Raw genomic sequence first — 22,210 nt, 5'->3', positions numbered from 1 at the left:
CATTTCTCTCATTAAACCACTTATTCACAAACCTTCTGTGGGGCTAATAGTTTCCACTTCAAATTCGATAAAAACCTCTTGTTTTCGCATTTTATAAAGCCAATGTTCTATAGAGCAAGATATGTCTTGACTTCCAATGAAAACGTTCTCTTCTATTGCGGTCCCTGTTTCTTCCTTCTAAAGCTCAAGAAAGATATTATTCTCAAGTGCCTAGACATTTTAAATGCATTAATCCTCGAATAACCTGAGGTGGACGACTTTGCGTATTTTCATCAATTTTTAACAAGAACCTCGTGTAACCAAAATAGAAAAATACCCGAGATAACTGGGTGCGACCCAAATTGAAGATGAATTACTTCAACAGTTCAGAAAGAATAACCTAGAAACAGCTGCAACAATGCCTCATTTGGATTAAGAGCGACAAGAATCTCATACAAAGAGCCAAAAAGCTTTTGTACAATAATATATGGAAATCTTTGGTAGAGTCAAAGACTCCCTAGGCCATAATAAATTACTCAAACATGGAAAACTTCTGTTGCGTCCACCATTGCATCATTCCATGGAACAGGATTAAATGCCTATCCCTCTTTTGTAGAGAATAAACAAAGCTCCATAATCAACCCCATGGGGGAGTCTTAGTCCTCTTTGATCATCCCTTCCTCCTTTTGCAGCTTATTGGGCTCAGCGGGGAAGTATTTGATGCCCACCAAATCACCCACTGAGCTGATAACCTGTGAATTAAAAGCAAGAGAAGAAAAGTATCAAAATGCGAGTTCAAGGGGTGGGGGTTTCACACCTCAATGAAAGATTTATCTGGTCTGCAATTCACCAGGTTCATCCGTGTAGTACTTAAAAAAAAAAAAAGAAACTCGTGCACCATGTTACAAATTGAACTTGATGGACAAAATTTGTCTCGGGATAACACAGCTTATCTCTAAAGATGTGCACGTCACGTGCAAGTCACGTTCAAACCTGAGGTGCACATCTTTGCTTGGCTCAAAAGAGATTCTCAATTTCAAGGATATAAAGAAAAAATTTCTCTAGGACAAAAATTTTGTTCTCCATGATAAACAGTAATTATAATTTTGCTTGCGCAAGAAATTTGTCGTCTTATAAATTGAACACACACGAGCATCTTATTCAAAAATGGTGCACACCAAGCCAAATCGACCTGAATTAAGTATCTTACATTGCTTGACGCTGAACTATTTGATCTGGTTTGACAGGTCAATCTGACTTATTTTGGCCAAACTTGTGGGCATACCTAATTATTGGAGGAGTGGGTTCCACACGTAATAATAAGCTCGAAAAGAAAAACAGCAGCAAGTATGAGAATCATTGTGGTGCAAGTACGATATCACTTGAAATTTCCTCGGCTTTCCTTTCTACATGCATCGGAAGCTCGTGCTCAAAATTATGCAAAGGACACTAGGGCCTTAAAGTGTATAACTTAATTGCTCCTATCTACTTGAGAAGCGCCCACAGAAAAAATTCGACAAAGCAGGTACAGGAGGGTCTTCTAGGTGGGGGAACTGGTATTAGGAGATTTCCAAGTACAAATACAAAAAATTACCTCCAAGGCCTTGACAAGGTCTTCTTTAGTGTGAGAGGCAGATATGCATAAACGAGCTCTAGCCAAAAGGAGTGGAGTAGCTGGAAAAGCAACTGTAACTACAGCCACCTGCAAGAGCATTTCACAATGATTATTCTCGACAGATACCAAGCTTTGTGGCTCCAAGGTATCCTGAGCTAAGCAATCAGATATTTTCAGGTTTATTAAAATAATATGGCTTCCAGATATGAGTAGTACAAGAACTTACATTATGCTTGAGACATTCACGAGAAAAAGCAGGGATTTTTGCTGGATTGTACAGCATTATGGGCATTACAGGAGAATCATTATCCCCAAGAACCTCGAAACCCATCTTCTGCAGCTCTGACCTGAAAAAATTGCTGTTTTCACGTATTCTTGCAAGTTTTTGTGCCCCTGCATTGACAATAAGACTCTGCTCTTTCAATCACAAAATCCAATCAGAATAAATCTAGGGATCTCGCATAGGGGAATTTATGACCTCTATTAGAACCATCCTCTCCAAGAATAACTCTGATGGCTGATAAAATCTGTTGTGCAGCTGGAGGCGATATTGACGTGGCATAGAGATGAGCAGGGCATGTGTACTTCAAATATTGTATAAGTTCCTGAAGAAAAGGAATAGTCAATTTCAGAGAAACCAAAATTGACACCATAAATCTGCCTAAATTTATCAAGAATGGAAAGGAATTCTTCAGCATGAGAAATGACACAAAAGACAAAAGGCACTTGAAAGTGAATCAATTGTTACATAATACTCACAGCCAGCGAAGTTGGTGCAAATAAACTATTCGTAACTGAGAGACTGCATTCAGTGCAAGAAAAATATTTGCAGTTAAAGAACTGCAAACGCTATCCATGTGCTATCAAAGGGAATTAAAAAAAATCCAGCAGATACAGGAGAAGGTTCTATAAATTTAATAATCAAATCCAGCCTTTGTTTAGAAAATGTCTGAGCCTAAATTCTTACAGAAAGAAATGAGATAACTCACCAGTAGGGTAATAAAAGATAGAAATAGGAAGTAGAAGAAGCAGACAAAGTCAAAAGCTATCGCACGTGAGATTTGGGTGGTCAAGAAAAGAAAATGATGTCGAACTTTTTAATAAGGTACTTAAGGAAAGAATGATGAATCCTCGAATTAACAAGCCATATCTCCATTAAGACAAGAATCGACAGATAGGGAAGTCGATAATAAAGATAATCTTCCATGAGCTTAGTTATCACCCAGACATTTAACTGTAATACTTGATTGTCACAAAAATAATTAAAGAGCAGGCAAGCCAAGAACCTTAGATCCAGCAATATAGCCGCCACATGAGCCAAATGATTTTGTGAAAGTTCCCATCATTACATCAACATCAGCAGTGTCAACTCCCAAGAGTTCACAAACGCCTCTTCCCGTCTTTCCAACTGCTCCAATGCTGTGAGCCTCGTCCAAGTAGATATAAGCCTATGAAAAGATTAGGGAAAGAAATGCATCAATAACATAGTTTAATTTTTTTCAGTGGAATTGATTAGGGCCTCGAGCAAGATGCATTCCGGTAAAACTTATCACCTTATATTTCTTGCATACAGCCACAATCTCTGGAAGTTTGCAGAGCTCTCCTTCCATACTATATATACCCTCAACAACAACTATTATCTTCTTCCATGGTCTATGTGTCCTCGGTTGCCCCTCAGCAATTTGCTCCCTCAAAACCTTCTCTAAGTGAGATGGTGCTAAACAAAAGACGGATCCTTTAAGTGAGATATTACTAAACAAAAGATAAAGAGAAAATCACATTCATCGTACTGGATCATTATTTTCTTACAGAAGATCCCATGTGCAATACACAATCATTCGTTTTTTTTTTTTTGGAGAACTAGTTTATTTGGCCTGTGCAATGTTTCCCTTAAAAATTTAAATACATACATACAACATAGAGACAATAATGCTTTATTGATCATATTCACTTCATTAACCACATGACGTGTTATGCAATGCATCATTCATAATACTATCTAAAAGTCTAAAAAAATAAGGCAGACTTCTCTTTGGTTACATTCAAACCACAAGACATTCATTATTAATAAAAAAATTTATATGAACAGCTAAATAATCTCATTGGCACTTTAACATAACGTATTCAAAAGTCTATCATATATTTACCATCAATTCATCATTTCAGCACAACACATGCAAAAAGTATTGAAAAAGATATTTTAACTATGGACTAGTAAACCAGTATGCTCTTTGTGAGGATAAAACAAAAGATCCAAATCTATGAGGTATTAATATATATGAGAAGAGAACCAAAAAGCGAGCATATGTATATATGTTTCAGCTAAAGACATCTACCATTTTACTTTCATTAAGTGTAGAAAAAGGTTTATTTTGTCATTAACAAATTCTCAAGCGTAATTTCCCATATAATGTTATCCAATAACAAAAATTTATTTGGCTTTCGCAACATCAGAGGACTCGATCATTTTCTACACTTGTTATTCTTTAGTTTCAAGATAACGATTCTACCTAAACCCAAACAAGTTTTTGTTGTTCCATTAGTTCAGAGTGTCATTGCTCCAACATTGAATGTCATAAATCAAGTAATCAACACAGGGACTATGCAATACGTACTTGTTCTGCTATCGTCTTAATGCAGTCAATGCACCAATCCAGACATTGCTATGGGGGCCATAGATATCGATCAATAATAGTTCTGACTGCTCAGATATATTACACTTAATAATAGTGTCTTAAAAATATGGTAGGCTCAAAACATAGATCGATGTCTCAAATAGGAATTACAAATATAATAGACAAGTGAAAAGGTCCCTAAAATAAAAGTTCTTATAGGTGATTAAATCTATTTTATTCTCTGTCACTACAAGCACACCCAAATTTATACTAATTGCATTCATGTCACCACTGAGTTAGCTGTTGCCATATTAATGAATAAGTCATGTTCGGCTTCACTAGCCTGACTCATCTAATTAAATAAATCGCGTCAACCGAAATAGCGACCTAACTAATGTTAACCTATCTAATTTGTTTTCATATAATCTATTTTTATATTGGTAACGACTATAATATAAGTGAATGCTGACACTAATCATTGTTATACTTCAGCGAAATATTTCCATTATGAATTTTTTATACATTATCTAAAATGGACATCCGATTATTCCACGTGTTGAAATAATCCTATAAACTTTTAGAGCACATCAATTTTATGAAAAAACAATAAAAAAAAGTTAAATCTTATCTTACAAGTTCTGTTTTTTTTTTTTTTTGGTCAATAGACCTGTTTGGATTGTCATTTTTGGGTAGAATTAATACAGATTAATCCTTTTAATTAGATTGATTAAATGATCGTGTTCAAATCATCTATTTAATAATCAAAATGTGTTAAAATTGAATTTTATAACACGATTTTCTTGGGCTGTGTTAGAGTAGTTGACATATTTAACAATTTATCTAAAAGTTGAACAGCACAAGAACAACCCCCAAACACAAGTTGTCCCCTCCTAGCCTAATGACATTTAATTTATAAAAGGCACCTGCATTTTATCTACTATACTCTTGCAAGACCATCATCCATTCAGGTCTCCTCGGGAAATTCTTCCCTCGACTTGGTCCACTAGACCAAATCCATCATATCCATTGATTTTACGGAAATCCAACATAGGGTTCGAGTAGGTCTCATGAGATTAACATTGTGATCGACCTGGCCTAGAAAATAAGTACCCTTCCCCCACCCTTACGATTAAAAAATCAAAGAAGTAGAACATGGGCCTCCGCATTTGATGATGTCTTCAGAAGAAACGAAAGAACTAAAACAGATTCATTCATTTCAAAAACTCACAACTTTGCCATTGATGAGTGCCGACAACCAACAGCTCAACAAGCGGCAGGAAAGTGACAAAGTAGGAGAAGTGATTTGTTTATAAAATTACAAAACTACAGTTGAAGGTGGAGAGTGGAGAAAATGGATTCACACTTTTTATAGATTGATAGATTCTGCACTTAAAACAGATAAATCCTTCAAGGAACTTACTGTTGTGTTGGAAAACCTTTATTGTAGCTCTGGAGCCTCTAGCACCACTCACAATTGAGTTATGGTTCAAGGAATCGCTAATTACCAAACCTCCCTGCAAATGAGATGGGGAAGTATGCGATTAATGGATATGAGAAGTATCTTAGCAGCATGGCCTATATTTTTAGTGTGTGCACCTTTCCAATCAGAACCGGAAGAATAGCAGAATTTGTCACATAACCCATGCCAAAAACTATGGCAGCTGGCTTTCCCACAAAAGCTGCGACAGACTCCTCCAACTCATTATGCAGAGTCGTAGTTCCTAATAAAATTGTTCAATCAGGGACAGTTTGAGATAAAATCGAAATTGCGCAGAATACCATACATACCTCCATCAACACGAGAACTGCATGTACTTGGTGAGAATTTCTTAAGTGTCTCAATAACACGGGGAGTACAGTATTCATCAGCAGCAGCAAATCCAAGATAATTGTAGGATCCCAAGTTGAGACACCTACTTACATTCGTGGTTCGTCTGCATGAGATGCGAAGACACTTGAATTTTGGGATGTAGGAAGTACACAAAGGGGAGTTCTATTCGCTTGCAAAACATGATGGATTGGCCGAGTGCAAAAAGGAAGATAAATCAGCAAAAGTGTCGATTGACATTCTGGACTCACTTTAAGGTCTTGTTATTATCATTGGAGAAACGTTCTACAACGTCAAACCAAGCATCGGGAGCACTTGATATAGGTCGTCCAAAGCAGTCCTGCAAATCTCAAACATAATAATGCACGAAATGCATTTGAATGGAAAAGGAAAGAAATCCGCTTGCGGAGATAAAAAGCTGTACGATGCGTGAGAAATGATTTTTGCCATGCGATGGTTGTCGGGCATCGAGCGGAAAGAGCAGGTATGGAGTCGTACTCTTAAGTAGTTAGTGTCGTATAGTTTAGTTGCTTCATCATTTCCCGCTCTGTAACTGTGTGAGTTAAATTGATTCAACATGTAAAGAGCAAACGTGCATTCAGACTCAAATTCTGATGAATCAATAAGTTATAAGTCCATGTCATTGGCTGTGAAATGAGATAAACATAGCGGAATTTTGCATAGAGTGCAAGAACACCGCATAAAATCCAAATCTAAACTATTCAGAGGCTAAGCAAGTAGAATTGGAAATATACCCAGATAAAAAGGGACCAACTTTGAAGTTTCTGCAGTTTAGAGTAGGGTAGGGAGACGGCCATTTACAGGAAAAAGAAGTCCCATCTACAGGCACGAGCATAAAAAAAAGTACCTGAATCCGGAGATACAAGCGACGAGTGTAGAAATCCTCGAGTCCCAAGCAGATGGGCGCATACCCCTAATTTGAAAGAAGAATTCCATGGATCGTCATGACGCGGATCGAGTGGATAAGAAGAAGAAGAAGAAGAAGAAGGGTGGGGTAAGACGAGAAGAGAAACCTGAAGATCGCTGGAACGCCACCAGTCGAAGATCTTCCGGAAGAAGTCGCGGAATTGACCGAAAGCGAAGAGGAGACCGTAGCTAAAGTAGGTGGAGAGAGCGGTCAAATACGGGATGGTGATCATATTGATCTCGCCTCTACTCAAAGAAGCTCGCTCCCTCCCTTCGAAGAAATCAATGGCGGCCAAGGGGATCTGCAGAATCATCACAACGACCCCTCGGATCGGATCAGAACAAGAAGAAGAGGAACACAAACGCAGCACCAACACACGCACACGGACACGCGGAGCAGACACGGGAAGAGACGTACCGAGAGATCGATCCCAGGATCCGAAACCTCGTACGAGGGAGAGGGGCAGGGATTCTGAGTTGGGGGGGGAAGATGCTCGATCGACCGAATCTGCTCCTCCTTTTCATATAATTCTCGGGCTTCCCCTATTTTATATCCCCTCCCCTCCTCTCTGTGAATTATTGGATTGGATCTTTCAAACGTTAGGAAGCCATTTTCGCTTCTTCTGAATTCCTCGTTTCTGCATGGAGCGAATTTTCTGGGAAGCGTTGCGTTGGCACGGGAGAAAGGTCAAAAAAGATAAGCTGAACCCGAAACAAGGTCGTCGGTCAAGAGCCCATCGGAACGGAACACGGTGCCGGGCCGAAAGGTGGGATCGATTCGATCGTCAACCCGTGATTTGTTGGTAGTGAAAGTTGATTTGGGCTTTTAGGCCCATCGACCGACAAATGTAAGGCTTAGGCCTCGACAGGACCATCTGGCGATATCCTTTTGCATTTTACTATTTAATGGTTTTTTGGTAATAAGTTCGAGCGTAGCACGAAATGCACCCAGATCTCTACTGGGTTTTTGTAATGATTGGGTATTATTTACATCGACGCATGCTGGTCAATGCATGTGTTTGCTTGATTAGGGTTAAAGCGTGCGACAAAAATGGTATGGAGGCAAAAGGTTCGGAGTAGTTAGAGGTGCTTCATAATGCGAACCAATGCTTGACTTCTAATCCTCCCCCACAGCTGTAAGATGTCTTCCGACTTTTAATGATTGCAATTAGCAAGCCTGCTTTGGAATTAATTATACTATAACAGTAAAAAAAAGAGGGGACATAGCTAACCTCAACATCCTTGCAAACCACGTTACATGTGAATTGATTGACGGATTACCTCTATTTTGTATGATATTGCAGTCTAGTATAATCACGTCAATGTCAATTCCACGTTCAATCCGCACCGTCTATCCTGTTCTTAGAAGAGGGGTCACAGCTATGTGCATCGAACACATGCGGCATAGTTCATGAAAATATAGCATGTGAATCCGTGACAACAGTTGAAAACAATAATGGGTGAATGATTAATTAACGAGTTTCTAACAATGGAGAGATTAGTAGATACAAATCATTTAAGTTGTGGTATTTGATCAAGCAATTCATGAACGATTCCGGTGAATGAATGCTCTTAATCATCGAGAGGATAGAATTAGGAAGAAGTGTTTGGAAAGATAATGATTGAAATAGTTGTTTTCATCATAATAATGCATGGCAAGTTCAATTACCCGATGAAATCCATAAACATATGTTAGTATTCAAAAGTAAGGAGAATACCAAAGTTTAGACCTTAGAGCCATGAAGTTTGCTGTCTCATTGAAACAGATCCACCAACTTTGCTACATCAAATAATGAAGAAAGCTTTAAAGTTTTATGGCTTTTCGGTAAATAGCATAGCGAGGAGAAGGAACGAGGTGCGGGCAGGCGACAAAAAAGCGCAAGCATATATAACGAGTGGATATTTCATTGTAAGAGAACGATATAACTACAAGTTGAAATCGCGCGATCAAGGCAACACTAATAGAAACGTTCCAGGCATATAATTGCATGCGTGGGTCGCAAATGAGAGTAGTTTCAAAAGGAAAGATTTCACATAATTAATCTCTCCGTGGAGCCGGAAAGAATCACGAAGAATAAACTATATATAAAACCATAAAAAGTAAGATACCGGGCTCATATCTTACTCAAAATGAATAGGATAGATCAACTAATAATTTACCAAGGTTAATATTGAGATTATAAAAATGAGACAAAACTCACTTTCTCCCTCAAAAAAAAAAAAAAAAGAAGAAGAAGAAGCTAGCACCTAGCAGCAATAGATATGGGATGTTATGGTTTTTCGGTAGCATCCAGGTTGCTCGTCTCGGTCCCATCCCAGGGTCATGTCACATGGGCTTTTTGACTTTGGAACGGGAGAGGAACGCGATGCATTCACATTTACTCACTTTCTCATTTATGGTGGAATTATGCAAAATTGACTTGCGCCATCGAACGAGTTGACTCGTGGGATCCACATCCCCGAGTCATCCGATCCTTATTATTATATCGTTAAATCGCGTCACGACGTCGACGATGGAACAGCGCGATTGCGACCGAGAGGGTGAGCGCATGCAGAGATGCGAAACGCGCAAGTCAATCGCTTCGCTTTGGATCAACAGTTAATAATTAAATGCGACACGTAAGGGTTTCCTCTCCCCTCGGGAAAGGCGAGGAGGGCCGGCGAAAGCGACACGATATACAGCCCAAATTACTGCCCAAAAGAAAAAAAAGAACTCTGACGAATTTCCTCTCTCGTTTCGAGGAAGTCGGTACAGGACAGGCCAGGCCAGGCCAGGCCAAGTTATATATACGATAAAAGAGCGACCCCCTTTCTTTTTGCCTTTTCTTTTCCCCCTTTGGCGTGTGAAAAAACATAGGAGGAAGCGACCTGGCAAAGGGGCAGGAGGCCCATTTGACTCAGCTCCCTCCCTCTCTCCCCCTCTCCCTGCCCTAAGAGAACACTCCCCACCAATGAAAGATCAGGGGTGGGCCACACCTGTCCCCACGAGGAAGCAATTTTCCCAAATGAATCTGGCCCGTCCAAATTGACGAGTCACGCATGTACGGGCCAATCCTTCTGACCGAGATCTCTCCAATTCCATCATCACCATGCTTTTAGTTTGAGTTTTTAGTTTTTAGTTTTAGGTTTGTAGTAGTAGTAGTAGTAGGCTCCGTCAATCTTTTGATGAGCTGAGCCGGCTCAAAGTTCAACTCTCTCTATATATGTCTTATTTCCAGAGCAGAAGCAGCGCGGTGGGTGTGGGAAATGCGCGCCAGCGCGCGCCTACAAAGCCAAAAAAAAAAAAAAGGCCCAAGTCGCGCTCGGCTTCCTTCCCCCCACTCACTCACCCGTCAAACATATATCATCATCGCACCTTCGCTCCCCATCTTTCAACCTTTCCTCCTCTCCTTTCCTGTCCTCTCAGTCTTCTGCGCCTGTCTTGAGTGATATCTGGGAAAAGCAAAAACCAAACCACCCCCCCAAAAAAAAGCTCTCTGACCTGACCGCGACGTAAAAAGGAAGGGAAAAAGCCGCCATGAGAGCGCCGGATGATCAGGAAGACGATGACCCCGTGGCCATCTGCAACCGCCTCCTCTCCTCCCTCGCCTCCGAAATCCCCCGCGCCCTCCACTTCAAGCCCAAGTGGTCCCTCCTCCGCTCCCACCTCTGCCTCCTCCCTTCCCTCCTCCCGGACCTCTCCCCGCACCACCCACTGTCCCTCGACCTGCTCCGCTCCATCTCCCACTCCCTCCGCCGCTCCCTCTCCCTGGCCCTCAAGTGCCAGCTCCCCTCCCTCCCCGACGGCAAGCTCCACACCCAGAGCGACCTCGACTCCTCCCTCTCCCTCCTCCTCCGCCACCTCCACGACTGCGACGTCCTCCTCAAGAGCGGCCTCCTCCTCCTCCTCCCCCCCGACCCTTCCACCTCCTCCTCCTCCGCCCTCCTCTCCAAGCGCGAGTCCGTCCGCGTCCAGTCCCGCGACCTCGTCACCCGCCTCCAGATTGGCGCCCCCGACTCCAAGAACTTCGCCCTCGACTCCCTCTCCGCCCTCCTCGCCGAGGACGACAAGAACGTCATCATCGCCGTCGCTCAGGGCGTCGTCCCCGTCCTCGTCAAGCTCCTCGATTCCGGCTCTCTCGAGGTCAGGGAGAAGGCCGTCGCCGCCCTCTCCAGGGTTTCCACCGTCAACAGCAGCAAGCCCGTCTTGATTGCGGAGGGCCTCTTGCTCTTGAACCACCTGCTCCGCGTGCTCGAGTCCGGGAGTGGTTTCGCCAAGGAGAAGGCCTGTGTTGCCCTCCAGGCCCTCAGCTATTCCAAGGAGAATGCCAGGGCTCTCGGCACCCGGGGCGGCGTCTCCTCGCTCTTGGAAATCTGCGTGGCCGGCACCCCGAGCTCGCAGGCTTCCGCCGCTGGGGTTCTCCGAAATCTGGCCACTTTCCCGGAAATTAAGGAGAACTTTATGGAGGAGAACGCGGTCGTGGTCCTCCTGGGACTCGCGTCTTCAGGGACTGCTCTGGCCCAGGAAAATGCAATCGGGTGTCTCTGCAATTTGATAGCCGGCGACTCCGATTTGAAGCTTACGGTCGTCAGAGACAAGGGGATTGAGTGCTTGAAGAACTACTGGGATTCGGCTCCGAGCGAACGGAGTCTTGAAGTCGCGGTCGAGTTGCTGGGCCAGCTCGCATCGTGCCAGCCGATTGGGGAAGCTCTGGTTTCGGAGGGGTTCATCGCTAGGTTGCTGTCGGTTTTGGACTGCGGAGTGCTGGGCGTGCGGATTGCGGCGGCCCGAGCTGTTTGTGAACTGGGTTTCAGCCCGAAGACCAAGAAAGAAATCGGGGAATGCGGGTGCATTGCCGCATTGATCAAGATGCTAGATGGTAAGGCCGTCGAGGAGAAAGAGGCGGCCGCCAAGGCATTGTCCAATCTCTTGCTCTACGCCGGGAATCGGAAGATCTTCCGCAAGGACGCCAAAGGGGTGACGAGCGCGGTCCTGCTCTTGGACCCTTCGATTCAGAATCTGGACAAGAGATACCCCGTATCCATATTGACATCGCTAGCGCATTCTAAGAAGTGTAGGAAGCAGATGGTGACCGGGGGGGCATGTGCTAATCTGCAGAAACTGGTGGAGATGGATGTGGAGGGTGCCAAGAAGCTGTACGATAGCATCAGCCGCGGCAAGATATGGGATGTGTTCACCAGACCATAGTCCAGATTTCTTGAGCGGAAGCTGATCTTGGTGACTGTAGAGGAAAGATTAATTTGTCCATTTCCTTGTATGTACGTTAGTCCTCCTTTTACTTCCGCTTTTTTTTTTTCCACTATTTACCTGTGTTTGTTTGTTCGTTCGTTCGTTCGTTCGTTCGTTCAAAGCGAGGAGTCCTTGTTAATAAATCTGTTTAACTGCCCAAAGAAAATAGTACAGAACCTCAGTGGGTGACCTAAGTCACCTAACTGGGTTGACGTTTCCTGGGTTTTGCAAAGGAGCCCCCAATAAGTAGTGTTTCTCTGTTTGATTAATTTGGTTCCTTCTTCCTGGTAGGCTTTTGAAGTCTTCCTCAACACCCCAAAGCGATGTCGATGATTATGCAATCTCCAGAGCTTCCTCTTTTCTTTTCTTTTCTTTTCGTTTTTTTGCCCTTTTAAAATTCTGGTTTACCTTGTAGATTGATTCCAGTTGTTGGGTACATCGCTCGATGGTCAACTCTCGCCCTTAACTGTTCTGTTCGGGCGTATCTTGAGGGGGGGAGAGAATAGGTTTCATTGTATAGGATAGTTGAGGCTCATCCTCCCTTCAATACTGGGATCTCTCGAATGGTGTGTTTTTTGTCTTTAAAAACAAGTAATGGTCGTTATGAAGAGCGTGCGTGCTTATTTTGGCAGCTTGTATCATGAAATCTGAGGGAAATTCCACGTTCTCATTCTTCTTTGTAAGCTTCCATTGGACTCGTTGGGGAGGAGGGAATATATTCGAGATGGAATTATATGTGATGATGAGATTATTTGGTTTTCGTAGGGGAGTGCATGCATTTGGTGGGGGGGTGGTATACCATGTGCGATTGTTCTTTCGACCATGTGCCATCGTCCCACACTTTATGTGAGGCTTTGGACTGTTTTGTGCCGGCCTCAAAAGGTAAAGGACCTGCTGGAAAAACCACTTGATGGAAGCATCCAAATCAGTGTCATGAGGATAATATCTTTTCACCTGATAGGATGTATGAAGCAGAAGGAAGTCTCCATTTGGTCTTCAACAGCAGACTCATGCATTATGCGCCACCAATACTTTTCGGACGGACCAGTTTGGGTATATTTGTGATGATTATTCGGGTTGAAAGTTCGGGTCCTTTAAAGAGAAAGGGGGGCTAATCATTCTGCGACCATCATTGTCACAGAAATAGCTAGGTCGGGTTCTTCCTGGATAAATAGGTTTCGCACCCTCTAAATCAACGGCCAAGTACACTACATTTACCTCCCAGAATAAAGTACATAATTCCAAACAACTGGTGGAAAATAGACGAGGTTGAATGCTGTATAATATGATCTGATTGTAAAATGCGGAGCTCTGAAAATAACCTTTCCAATCCAATATCCAATCTCAACAAATGTCCGGGTCAATAATCTCTGAGAGAGAGAGAGAGAGAAAGAGAGAGAGAGGTTCGGAGATGGGACTACTGCTGTATCATTGCCGTAGAGGGAACAAAGTATGGCATGAGTATGGCATGTAAGGACTAGGTCACCCTTCAACCCAACTTGCAAAACCGAAGTTGGTATAAAGAATAGCAATCATGAATTTCACAGGATAATCTCAATGCACCAGAAATTACCTTACCATTTACAGATTGAAAGTGGGTTACTGCCCCCAATATAAAAAAGGCCAAAAGTGATCAAATGTACAGATATGTACAGTAACTTTTCATGAGGAAATTTAACCTATACAGAATCTCTGATGCTGTGTCCAACTTTGTGTAAAGAAGGTGTGCTGGACCATTCAGTTTAAGTTGAAGTATTTTGGATCTGATGGAAAATGATACTCCACGTGCAACTGCAATCCAAAATCAGCTACTTTAAGTAATGATTGTAGATGAAATTACGGATGAGATCAATTCCATTGACCATGGAAGCAGGGGACTCATGAAACTGATACCAGACCCGATTTATTCAAATTCTCTTCATTTTTTTAAATTGCATAAGGACTATGCGAAAGCTAAAAATTATCAATGACCGGAAAGAATTTATGGAGAAATCATAACACCGCAACATGGCCGGAGACATGAGATTAATAACAGACAAACCACAGCCTACACCCATACAAATCCAGCTGTAGCCCAAGCCAGTGCACCTATTTCAGCAAATGAGGTGACATATACCTTGCCTTCATCTGAGTCTGAATGCCGTTGAGGGAAGACAACTTTCAAGTCATTGTACAAGTAGAATCGCCGTGGCCCATCGTTGCAATTGTTTTCCCCAGCTGGAGCAGATGATGGATCAGAGTTGCACCTCCGTACAGACCTGAATTTCTTGGAAAATGGGCAAAAAAACCGGAGATGAAGGGCATAACGCAAAGAGCCTCTAACACCAGGGACCTGATTGACCTTTGATGAACTAGTAGGTATTGTATTTGTATCTGATTGGGAGCTCCCATCGTCAGTCTTTGCAGGCTCATCATCATTCATGGCGAATTTTCTCAAGTGATGCGGAAGATCATCGATGCAGCCAGAGCCTTTTGCCTTCAACTCTTTATTTGGCTTTGCTGATGTTTTCACATATTTAATATTATCTAGTTTCGAATAATTATTGCTGGGCTGTGAAGAATGTATAATTGCAGACGGCTTAAAATCAACTTTTGCACCAGTGTCTCTCAGACTTCCATTTTCCACCTTAGGATTCGATCCAGAAGATGCTAACATGATTTTTTGACGCATGAAGGTCTGTTACCGGGCACACCAGGAAAAAAAACAGGCGAAAGAAGAGGTTCAGATGTCAAGGAGCAGGATTGGGGTATCCGCTGAATTAAAAATAAACTCAGGCAAGCAGACAGAAAAAGTGGGTTCAAAGCACACGCCAACTTAGGTCCTAGTGAAAATCATAGGAATTCTCTCGTGAAATGTGAGGAGCTATATTCTTCTTCTTGTCCATTCCCCTCATTCTATCTACACATAAGCAGGCTGCTTTCAATTCAGCTTCACAGTCAAGCAAAGGGCAATAATTATTCAAAATATCTTCTTCGGAATTACAGCAAGCAAAGCGCAATAATATGCAAAAGCATGAGGAACCAGAATTTCACCATGGACGTCATGTGACTGTACTAACACATCAAAGACCCCTACCAGTGGTTTTTTCATCTTAGCAGAAACACAGGCACACAAACTGAAATCACTCGTACCTTTGTACCTGCTGGCATGTCACTTAAGTCATAGTTACAGATAAACGTGTGGATAGGTGTCTTCTCTGGGTTGCTAAGAATCTGCTCAAAATAAGTGCACCTTGTAAGCATATGAAGCAGCATCACTCATTGTCTTGTATTAATAATGTAGTTGAGCTCATTACCGGACCTCAATGATTGAATCAAACATGTATGTGCACGAGCTTGTGTTTTCAATCTTAAAAACGTTTCGCTCTGGTTTTTAGCAGGCTTTCTGGTGAACTCTTTCAGGGCATTCATGATAAGAATACAATCAGGGTTTTGAGAAACATCAGAAGAGTGATCAGGTCTTATGAATGAACCAATAACTTGATTAGATTAATTGAGTAACTTATATCCAATCAAAAAGAAACGAGCTCAAGAAAATAATTAAGCTCTAGAGAGCCAAATCTTGTTGCTTACACAAGTCCACTATAAAAGGACCAACTATAATGTGCCTCTTCCAGTTCAAAACCGCCTGTGTTAACTTAAGTTGAGGTGATTCAAGTGTATTTGCATAGAAGTTTCTTTTGTGTAGTCTTTTCATTTTCGATGCTTATTCCAAGCAACAGTTCCACATTCCAATACCAGTGAATAACTACAGTGGAAGGTGACCTCGCAGTTAGCGAGAGAGTTTGAAGCCTTTGTTTGCTTGATTTACCCAACTTCACTTCAGGCAACATGGTAATTGGTTCTTTTGCTTTTCGTTATTGTTTCTTTTCCATCACACCCTTGGACATTTCACTCTTTCTCATAAATCCTAATATACCTCAGCTAGATCCATTGTATGGCTACAGATAGAAACATAAGCGAGAAAAGGTTCCTGACTTGATTGGCAACTAATATAGACTTTCTTTTGGCCAAATTAATTTAGACTTGATTACCATTACCACTATTCTAGGGTTGAAGGTGAATGTCAAGAAATTACCAGTTGTATTCGGCCTTTCATGGGTATACGCAGGGAGCTCTTTTCTTCTTGTGAACTGTTCGCACTCTTGCTTCTCTTTAGTTTTGCTCCCTCACAAACGTCAGCTGCCAAGGTATCAGAGAGACCTATAGAAGAGTAGTACAGTAAGTGGTTATCTCCGTCTACACTGGTGACTGCAAACGGAAGTTTCTGCACTTTGGGAGAAAAATCACCACCAGTGACATTAAGAACAGCGAGAAAACCCTCAATTCTCTGCATATGAAAGTGATAGTGAAAATCAGATTATCGGTTGGAAGTGATTAAGCTAGGCACAAGTCATAAGCTGACTTTACGTCATACACACGGGATATAAAATCGAAGGACTTAGAATGGTAACCTGGTTGACTTTACACGATGAGAGCCGACCTGACAAGAGGGACTCCTCAAATGAACCCACTAATGATCTTCTAACTGGAAACTGAACTAATTTGCAACATTGAGAGTTATACTTTAAATCAGGACCACGATGCTTTCCACACCCAGTGGTGCTCTCTGATGTAAAGGAAACGAATTCTTTGGGTATTGAATTATTTTTGTGCAAAAATTGAGTATTCTGAAAGTCCATCCCCACATCAGAAGATAAAACATTGGCCAAAGCTCCATCGAGCAACATTTCCATGTCCTTTGAGGCTGTACAGTCATCCTCAAAATTCTTTGGAATGCTTTTGCATCCGCTTGTGGATCTCATCCTATCAAAAGGTTTTGGCCCCAGAGGAGACAGAGATAATGGAGGTGAGACTGCCTTTTCCCTGGGTATGTCTATGGCAACTGATGAGGACCTTACCTCAGTTGTTCCTCTCATATGATTCGTTCCAGGAGTAAATGTAGAAGATTTAGACTGCATTGCCATTTTCTCAAGCAAAGGGCCATCAGTAAGAGGAATGGAACTTTCTCTGCAGTCATCTCCAAGTGGATTCTTCCGCTTTGAAAGATGGTCCGCTGACCGGATAGTGAAGTCAGAATCGCCAGAATTGCCAATATGAGCTTTTTTAGGTTCTTGCATTAAGGAGATGCCATTTTGAGAACTACCATTTACAGATATGCTTTGGCCAATATCTAAAATGTCACCATCAAATTGGTCTGGGAGAAGCATTCCATTCGGAGGGGACAAGACTCGCTTCCTGGCTAGGGAGCCAGACCCCTCATTTGTCCTCCCTGGTCTATCAACCTGACTGAATAAAGACGGGTTTCCATTAACCATATCTGACAGAAAATCTGGTGGTCCCAATTCAAAACCCACAATCCTAACAACAGGTGCTCGAGTAATCTGCCCCCTTTTACCATGCAACCACTCATGTTGATCGATGGCGTTAATTCTCAAACTTTGCTCCTCCCACTTATTGTCTTTATGCTTGTACAAGTCATCTGGATTCCTTGAAATCTCGAAGTTAGATTTCCTTTGCAGTTCTCCAGAAGAAAAGGAAGCCGGAGCCATATTCACACGTATCCAGTTCCCGAGCTTCCCTTCATGCACTGCAGTCATGTCATGATTGTGTGCACCAGCAACAAGAGATGTAGCCTGCACAGATGTGCTTACCAGTGCTATATTGTTATAAGAATGTCGGGGGCAATGCCATTTATAATTCAAGTGTGCACTTGTCACAGACTCTTCTACAATCCCTTTAGCTCGGGTTCATCCTCTTTTACACTGCTCCGCCCTTGCTGAGAAGTGTTTCCACATGGATAGAATAATAATGACAATTTCATTTCGTTTCCTGAAAAAGCCTACAGCCTCAATTGTCCTGTTGGACATCCCTATGGGCGCCATCAAGTGAGACTCTCATTCAATATTTATCGGTTGTATGTCTGAGCAGTAAGTTGAACCGAGGGACTATGCCTTCTCAGGTCCATTATGGATCTTGGACAAGACTGCTTGGTCAGTTTGAGCTGAAACCAGAAATGGATGAGGATTACACTCCATCACCTTACAGGGACAAAAGTTTATGCAGAGAGATGCCCAACCCGGTAATGCAGTTCCCAAAGGCGAAAGAAAGAATCTGATCGAAACTGTTTTGAATTTGAAAGGATTTAGCGTATCATTTTAAACGATCACGCGAATGATAACATTCATTTCCAGGATTTCACAGGTCCTTATAGCATCTTCTATTTTACAACCATGCTACCGAGAGGAAATACAGAGATGGAACGAACTAAGACGAAGGATACTTTGTTTGGTCAGCTCTGATGAAAAGAGAACCCGATCGATGGAATTGAATGCAATGAAATGTTTGCCAATGCACGACAGCTGAACATTCTACCCCAAAATGACGAGACCAATCCTACTCTCGTATTTCAATGGAAAGCAATTGAGACATGGAACTTTAGCGGTCAAATCATTCTTGGGAAGGAGAATGACACCAACTACCGATTCGCATGGAATAAGAGTGGCAGACGAGCTCAATCAAGCTGAGGGGGGGGCAAGGCTAAGGAACCAGCAGAGACGACATTCTAGTTTTGGAAATCGTAGATGACACGAGAACGAAACTACAAGTACCACGCGACCGAGCCAAAATGTATGACAGCCAATGGACGCAGATTAGCAGCAACCAACCGAACGCAGGCGAAACACAAAAAGCCCAAGGACAGTCTAGAATGGAGATATGATCGGTTACAAGAAGGAGAAAAAGAGAAAAAAGAGAAGGCGCGAGAGAATGACGTGATCACGCACCGGCAATCGCTCGGCAGTCAGCTCGTGATCACCAACACCATCGTCGTCGTCGTCGTCGTCATCAGGATCGTAATAGAAGAAGAGGGGGCACTCCGCATCAATGGTCAAGTCAAAAGGGGGGAATTTTCTCCTCCTCCCTGGTTAATAATGGTTATGGGGAGGGAAAGAAAGAAAGAGGCTTCGGCTTCTTTATTGGGATAACGATGGGAGGAGTGGATGCGAGCCTTCCAAAATGACTCACCCTCGACTCGCTCCAGTCCTCACCACCACCACCGTTCTCTGTTTCGTTTTTTCAAAGTTTTTTTTGGTTTTCTCTTTGTGGTTGTGGGTGGTGCAGAAGGAGTGGGATTGAACTTGCGGCTCCATTTCCATCGACGTCCGCGTCGATACGCTCGCTGGTGGGCCTCATCGTCGTCATCAACAGCGATAATCCATCTTTTGGGCCTCGGCCCGATATTCCTTCTGGGCTGCGCCCATCTCCATTCTCGCGTCCGCTTCGAGCATGGCCATTTCATTCATCTGTCCCGCCATCACCCCCCCGATTTCACGTGACGACACAAATGATTCATGGATTTTCGCTTAACGTGCAATGTGATCCATAAATTTTTAATTTGTTCAATGTGGTCCTTGAACCTTAGTTCAATGTGCCATGTGGTTCCCGAACTTTTAATTTGTTCAATGTGGTCTATGAGCTTTTGGTACATGCTCAGTGTAATCCCTGAACTATATGAAATTGTCCGATGTCGTCCTTCCATTAATTTAAGTTCAGGGATAATATTGAACATTTTCATATAGTTTGAAGACTAAATTAAACATGTGTAAAAAGTCTGGCGACCACATTGAACAAATTGGAAGTTTATGGACCACATTGCACAATTGGCTACAGTTCAGGGACCATATTGAACAAATTAAAAATTCGAAAACCACATTGCACATCGAATCAAAGTTCATGGACCATTTGTGTCATTTTCCCAAAGTAAAAGCGAGTCCTCCACCCTTGCCATATTTATTCATTGCCCACTGTCGTTAGAGATGACCATAAGCACTTCAGATTTACTTTTAATAGTTTACTTAATCAAAATCTCACCGTCTTTTGGTTTTATTATTAAATTCAAAACACCCGAAACTTTCACAACCTACAAACCCCGACATGCAAGTTTACACTATAAATCTTTTAAAATCTGGATGATATTTTAGAATTCGAAACGAGAAGAAAAAACTTTTTTGCTTTAATTTGCTAAAGCACGAGCAATGCACTTTGTATGTATAGCGAATGATATCATCGGATTCGTTATCATAAAATCAAACGAAAATTGTGCTCACATAATATGAGGGAGTGAAGAATAACACCTTCATCTCCTAATCACTATTAGACCCGATCAATCCGCGGAGCAATCCTGGTATTGGGATCTAAAAATTCTTGCAAAGGCTCACTTATATGCTTAAAAATTTACTGACTTTTGTTATAAAATGACCGGACCTATATGGACCTAAGCAGGCTCGACCCGAAATGGGAGGCTGTGTGCCCATATCCACATCCACACGCATTTTATCCATTCAGGTCTAGTCGGTATTGACTTCCATGAAATATACTGCCCTAATTTCATATGAACCAAATAAGATGCAAGGAAAAAAAACCCAGTTGGCAGCTTAAATTGTTTACAGTTGGTGATGAGGAGAGTTGAACTCGTGTCACGCGCTTCATCCACATCCACATGTACTCATTTTCTCTTCTCTCTTAACGAATAGATTGATCTCATGTGATTGCATATTTTCTATTCGACAATAGTTCAAAGCAAATCCTAGTATACAATCGCATTATTTGATCCTAAGAATATAAAATCCTAATCCAATTAAGCATATTTTCAGTTACGGTTTCGTCCATTCCTTATACATATATATGAATCACGGCTAGAAAATATTTGAAGAGTTGGGTTGCATTAGGAAATGGATTCGGGACGAAGTCAAGATGAGAAAGTTGGATCCCATATTTCTCTCCTGGAATGGCGGCGGATGATTTTGATCAAGGAATCGTTAACACATGCATGGCATGGCACTGATACTGCCAAGCCAAAGGAACTTTGTACTGCACCGTATCTCGACGACGACGATGGATCGATCCAAAAGCAGAGAAAAAAGGGGACATCTTCGCTGCGAAGGAAAGTACCAAACGCATATATCAAAGTGCTAATCGGATCAATTATGGCTGCTTCCTTTGACTTTATTTAGCTTCCTTTTCCAGAGGGTCTCTTGCTTTCCTTCCCAAAAGCATGACTTTTCTGATGGATTTGCCCCTTCGATCCTTCTTTCGAATTTCAACGGGGAACTCTTAACGAGAGCACTGTATAGAGCAGTCGTCATCTCGCCCGCTTGCTTGCTCAGTGCTAACAAAGAGAGGTGCGGCCTTATAAGCTTTTTCATGTGTCATATATATGTTCGCGCCAAACAAAGCGACTGATCTACCGTGGAAAGTCACAAAAGTGGCGTTAGAAAGCCCCCTCTCCTCCAACGCATGTGATGAAGATCGAAGCGTCTTTTGGCGCAGAGGGATAAATCAAATGGCCAACCCATTACAATATTATCGCACAATCATCGAGCAAAACTGAAAGGAGATGATCAAATACGAGTTATTTTTCTCTCATTATCTTAGAAACTCCTAAAAACACGAGCGGGATCACATCATTTGCTATACAAATCGCCAGAAAATGGGTTGAATCTTTCGCATAGTTTCGCTGATGTTATGTATATGTTTTCTTATTAATCAGGTTTAGATGGTTACGCACCAAAGAGCTCTCTAACTATCCTTTTGTTGTAATTTATAGTGGAAAAAACTCAATACCCTGATGAAAGCTACTCGACATGGACTATCTGTGGATCAACATATAGTGCTTAGGTGATGATGTTACTAAATTCTTCGTCATCTAGCTAACGCATTTCTTTAACGTTCATGAAGACCTTCAATTAACTGTCAGATGTTTTCTTTAACTTGTTGCTACTGTTTTGCGAGTGTTGCATGTACCAAAAGATTCGCAGAAAAATGGAACATAAAAACTAAGATGCGTCAAGCAACGATTTGTTATGATCTCGGAAATCATTATTGTAGAGATAATGGGTGATACAATAATTTGTACACTGATGAACACTTTGAAGAACTAACATTACAGTCATCATAAAGGAGGACGCCTTTTTATATAATTTCCCAGCAGACCCACTCCCGTTCACTTCTCATCG

At 42.1% G+C, this 22,210-nt stretch overlaps 3 protein-coding genes across 6 annotated transcripts; 1 reads left to right on the top strand and 2 right to left on the bottom strand.

Annotated features, from left to right (window-relative positions):
• Positions 1-390: 390 nt before the first annotated feature.
• Positions 391-7,528, bottom strand: LOC115693198 (long chain base biosynthesis protein 2a). The gene is made up of 13 exons (XM_030620183.2): positions 7,383-7,528; positions 7,072-7,266; positions 6,906-6,971; positions 6,289-6,377; positions 5,998-6,143; positions 5,806-5,930; positions 5,630-5,723; positions 3,148-3,311; positions 2,881-3,042; positions 2,073-2,199; positions 1,821-1,987; positions 1,574-1,681; positions 391-731 (listed from the first exon to the last, which is right to left on the bottom strand). The coding sequence occupies exons 2-13, from the start codon at positions 7,195-7,197 to the stop codon at positions 636-638; spliced, it is 1,470 nt and encodes a 489-aa protein (XP_030476043.1). The 5' UTR covers positions 7,198-7,266; positions 7,383-7,528; the 3' UTR covers positions 391-635.
• Positions 7,529-10,408: 2,880 nt separating this feature from the next.
• Positions 10,409-12,552, top strand: LOC115661542 (uncharacterized). Its single transcript, XM_030583790.2, has one exon. The coding sequence runs from the start codon at positions 10,482-10,484 to the stop codon at positions 12,150-12,152; it is 1,671 nt and encodes a 556-aa protein (XP_030439650.2). The 5' UTR covers positions 10,409-10,481; the 3' UTR covers positions 12,153-12,552.
• A 1,141-nt stretch (positions 12,553-13,693) lies between these two features.
• LOC115661524 (uncharacterized) lies at positions 13,694-19,250 on the bottom strand. 4 transcript variants are annotated; one of them, XM_030583776.2, is made up of 6 exons: positions 18,980-19,249; positions 16,649-18,198; positions 16,273-16,524; positions 15,327-15,407; positions 14,311-14,871; positions 13,694-13,985 (listed from the first exon to the last, which is right to left on the bottom strand). In XM_030583776.2, the coding sequence occupies exons 2-6, from the start codon at positions 17,792-17,794 to the stop codon at positions 13,932-13,934; spliced, it is 2,094 nt and encodes a 697-aa protein (XP_030439636.2). In that variant the 5' UTR covers positions 17,795-18,198; positions 18,980-19,249; the 3' UTR covers positions 13,694-13,931. The 4 variants fall into 4 exon arrangements, with proteins under 4 accessions (XP_030439636.2, XP_056170221.1, XP_056170220.1 ...); XM_056314246.1 differs by having other exon boundaries at positions 13,950-14,871; positions 18,968-19,250; XM_056314245.1 differs by having other exon boundaries at positions 13,950-14,871; positions 16,649-18,318; positions 18,980-19,250.
• Between the last annotated feature and the right edge of the window lie 2,960 nt (positions 19,251-22,210).

This window comes from Syzygium oleosum, unplaced genomic scaffold (assembly GCF_021117445.2).
Source record: "Syzygium oleosum isolate NSW1041296 unplaced genomic scaffold, Sole_v2.1 Sole_v2.09, whole genome shotgun sequence".
NCBI classification, from domain to species: Eukaryota; Viridiplantae; Streptophyta; class Magnoliopsida; order Myrtales; family Myrtaceae; genus Syzygium; species Syzygium oleosum.
This window is presented reverse-complemented; position numbering and strand designations above follow the sequence as displayed.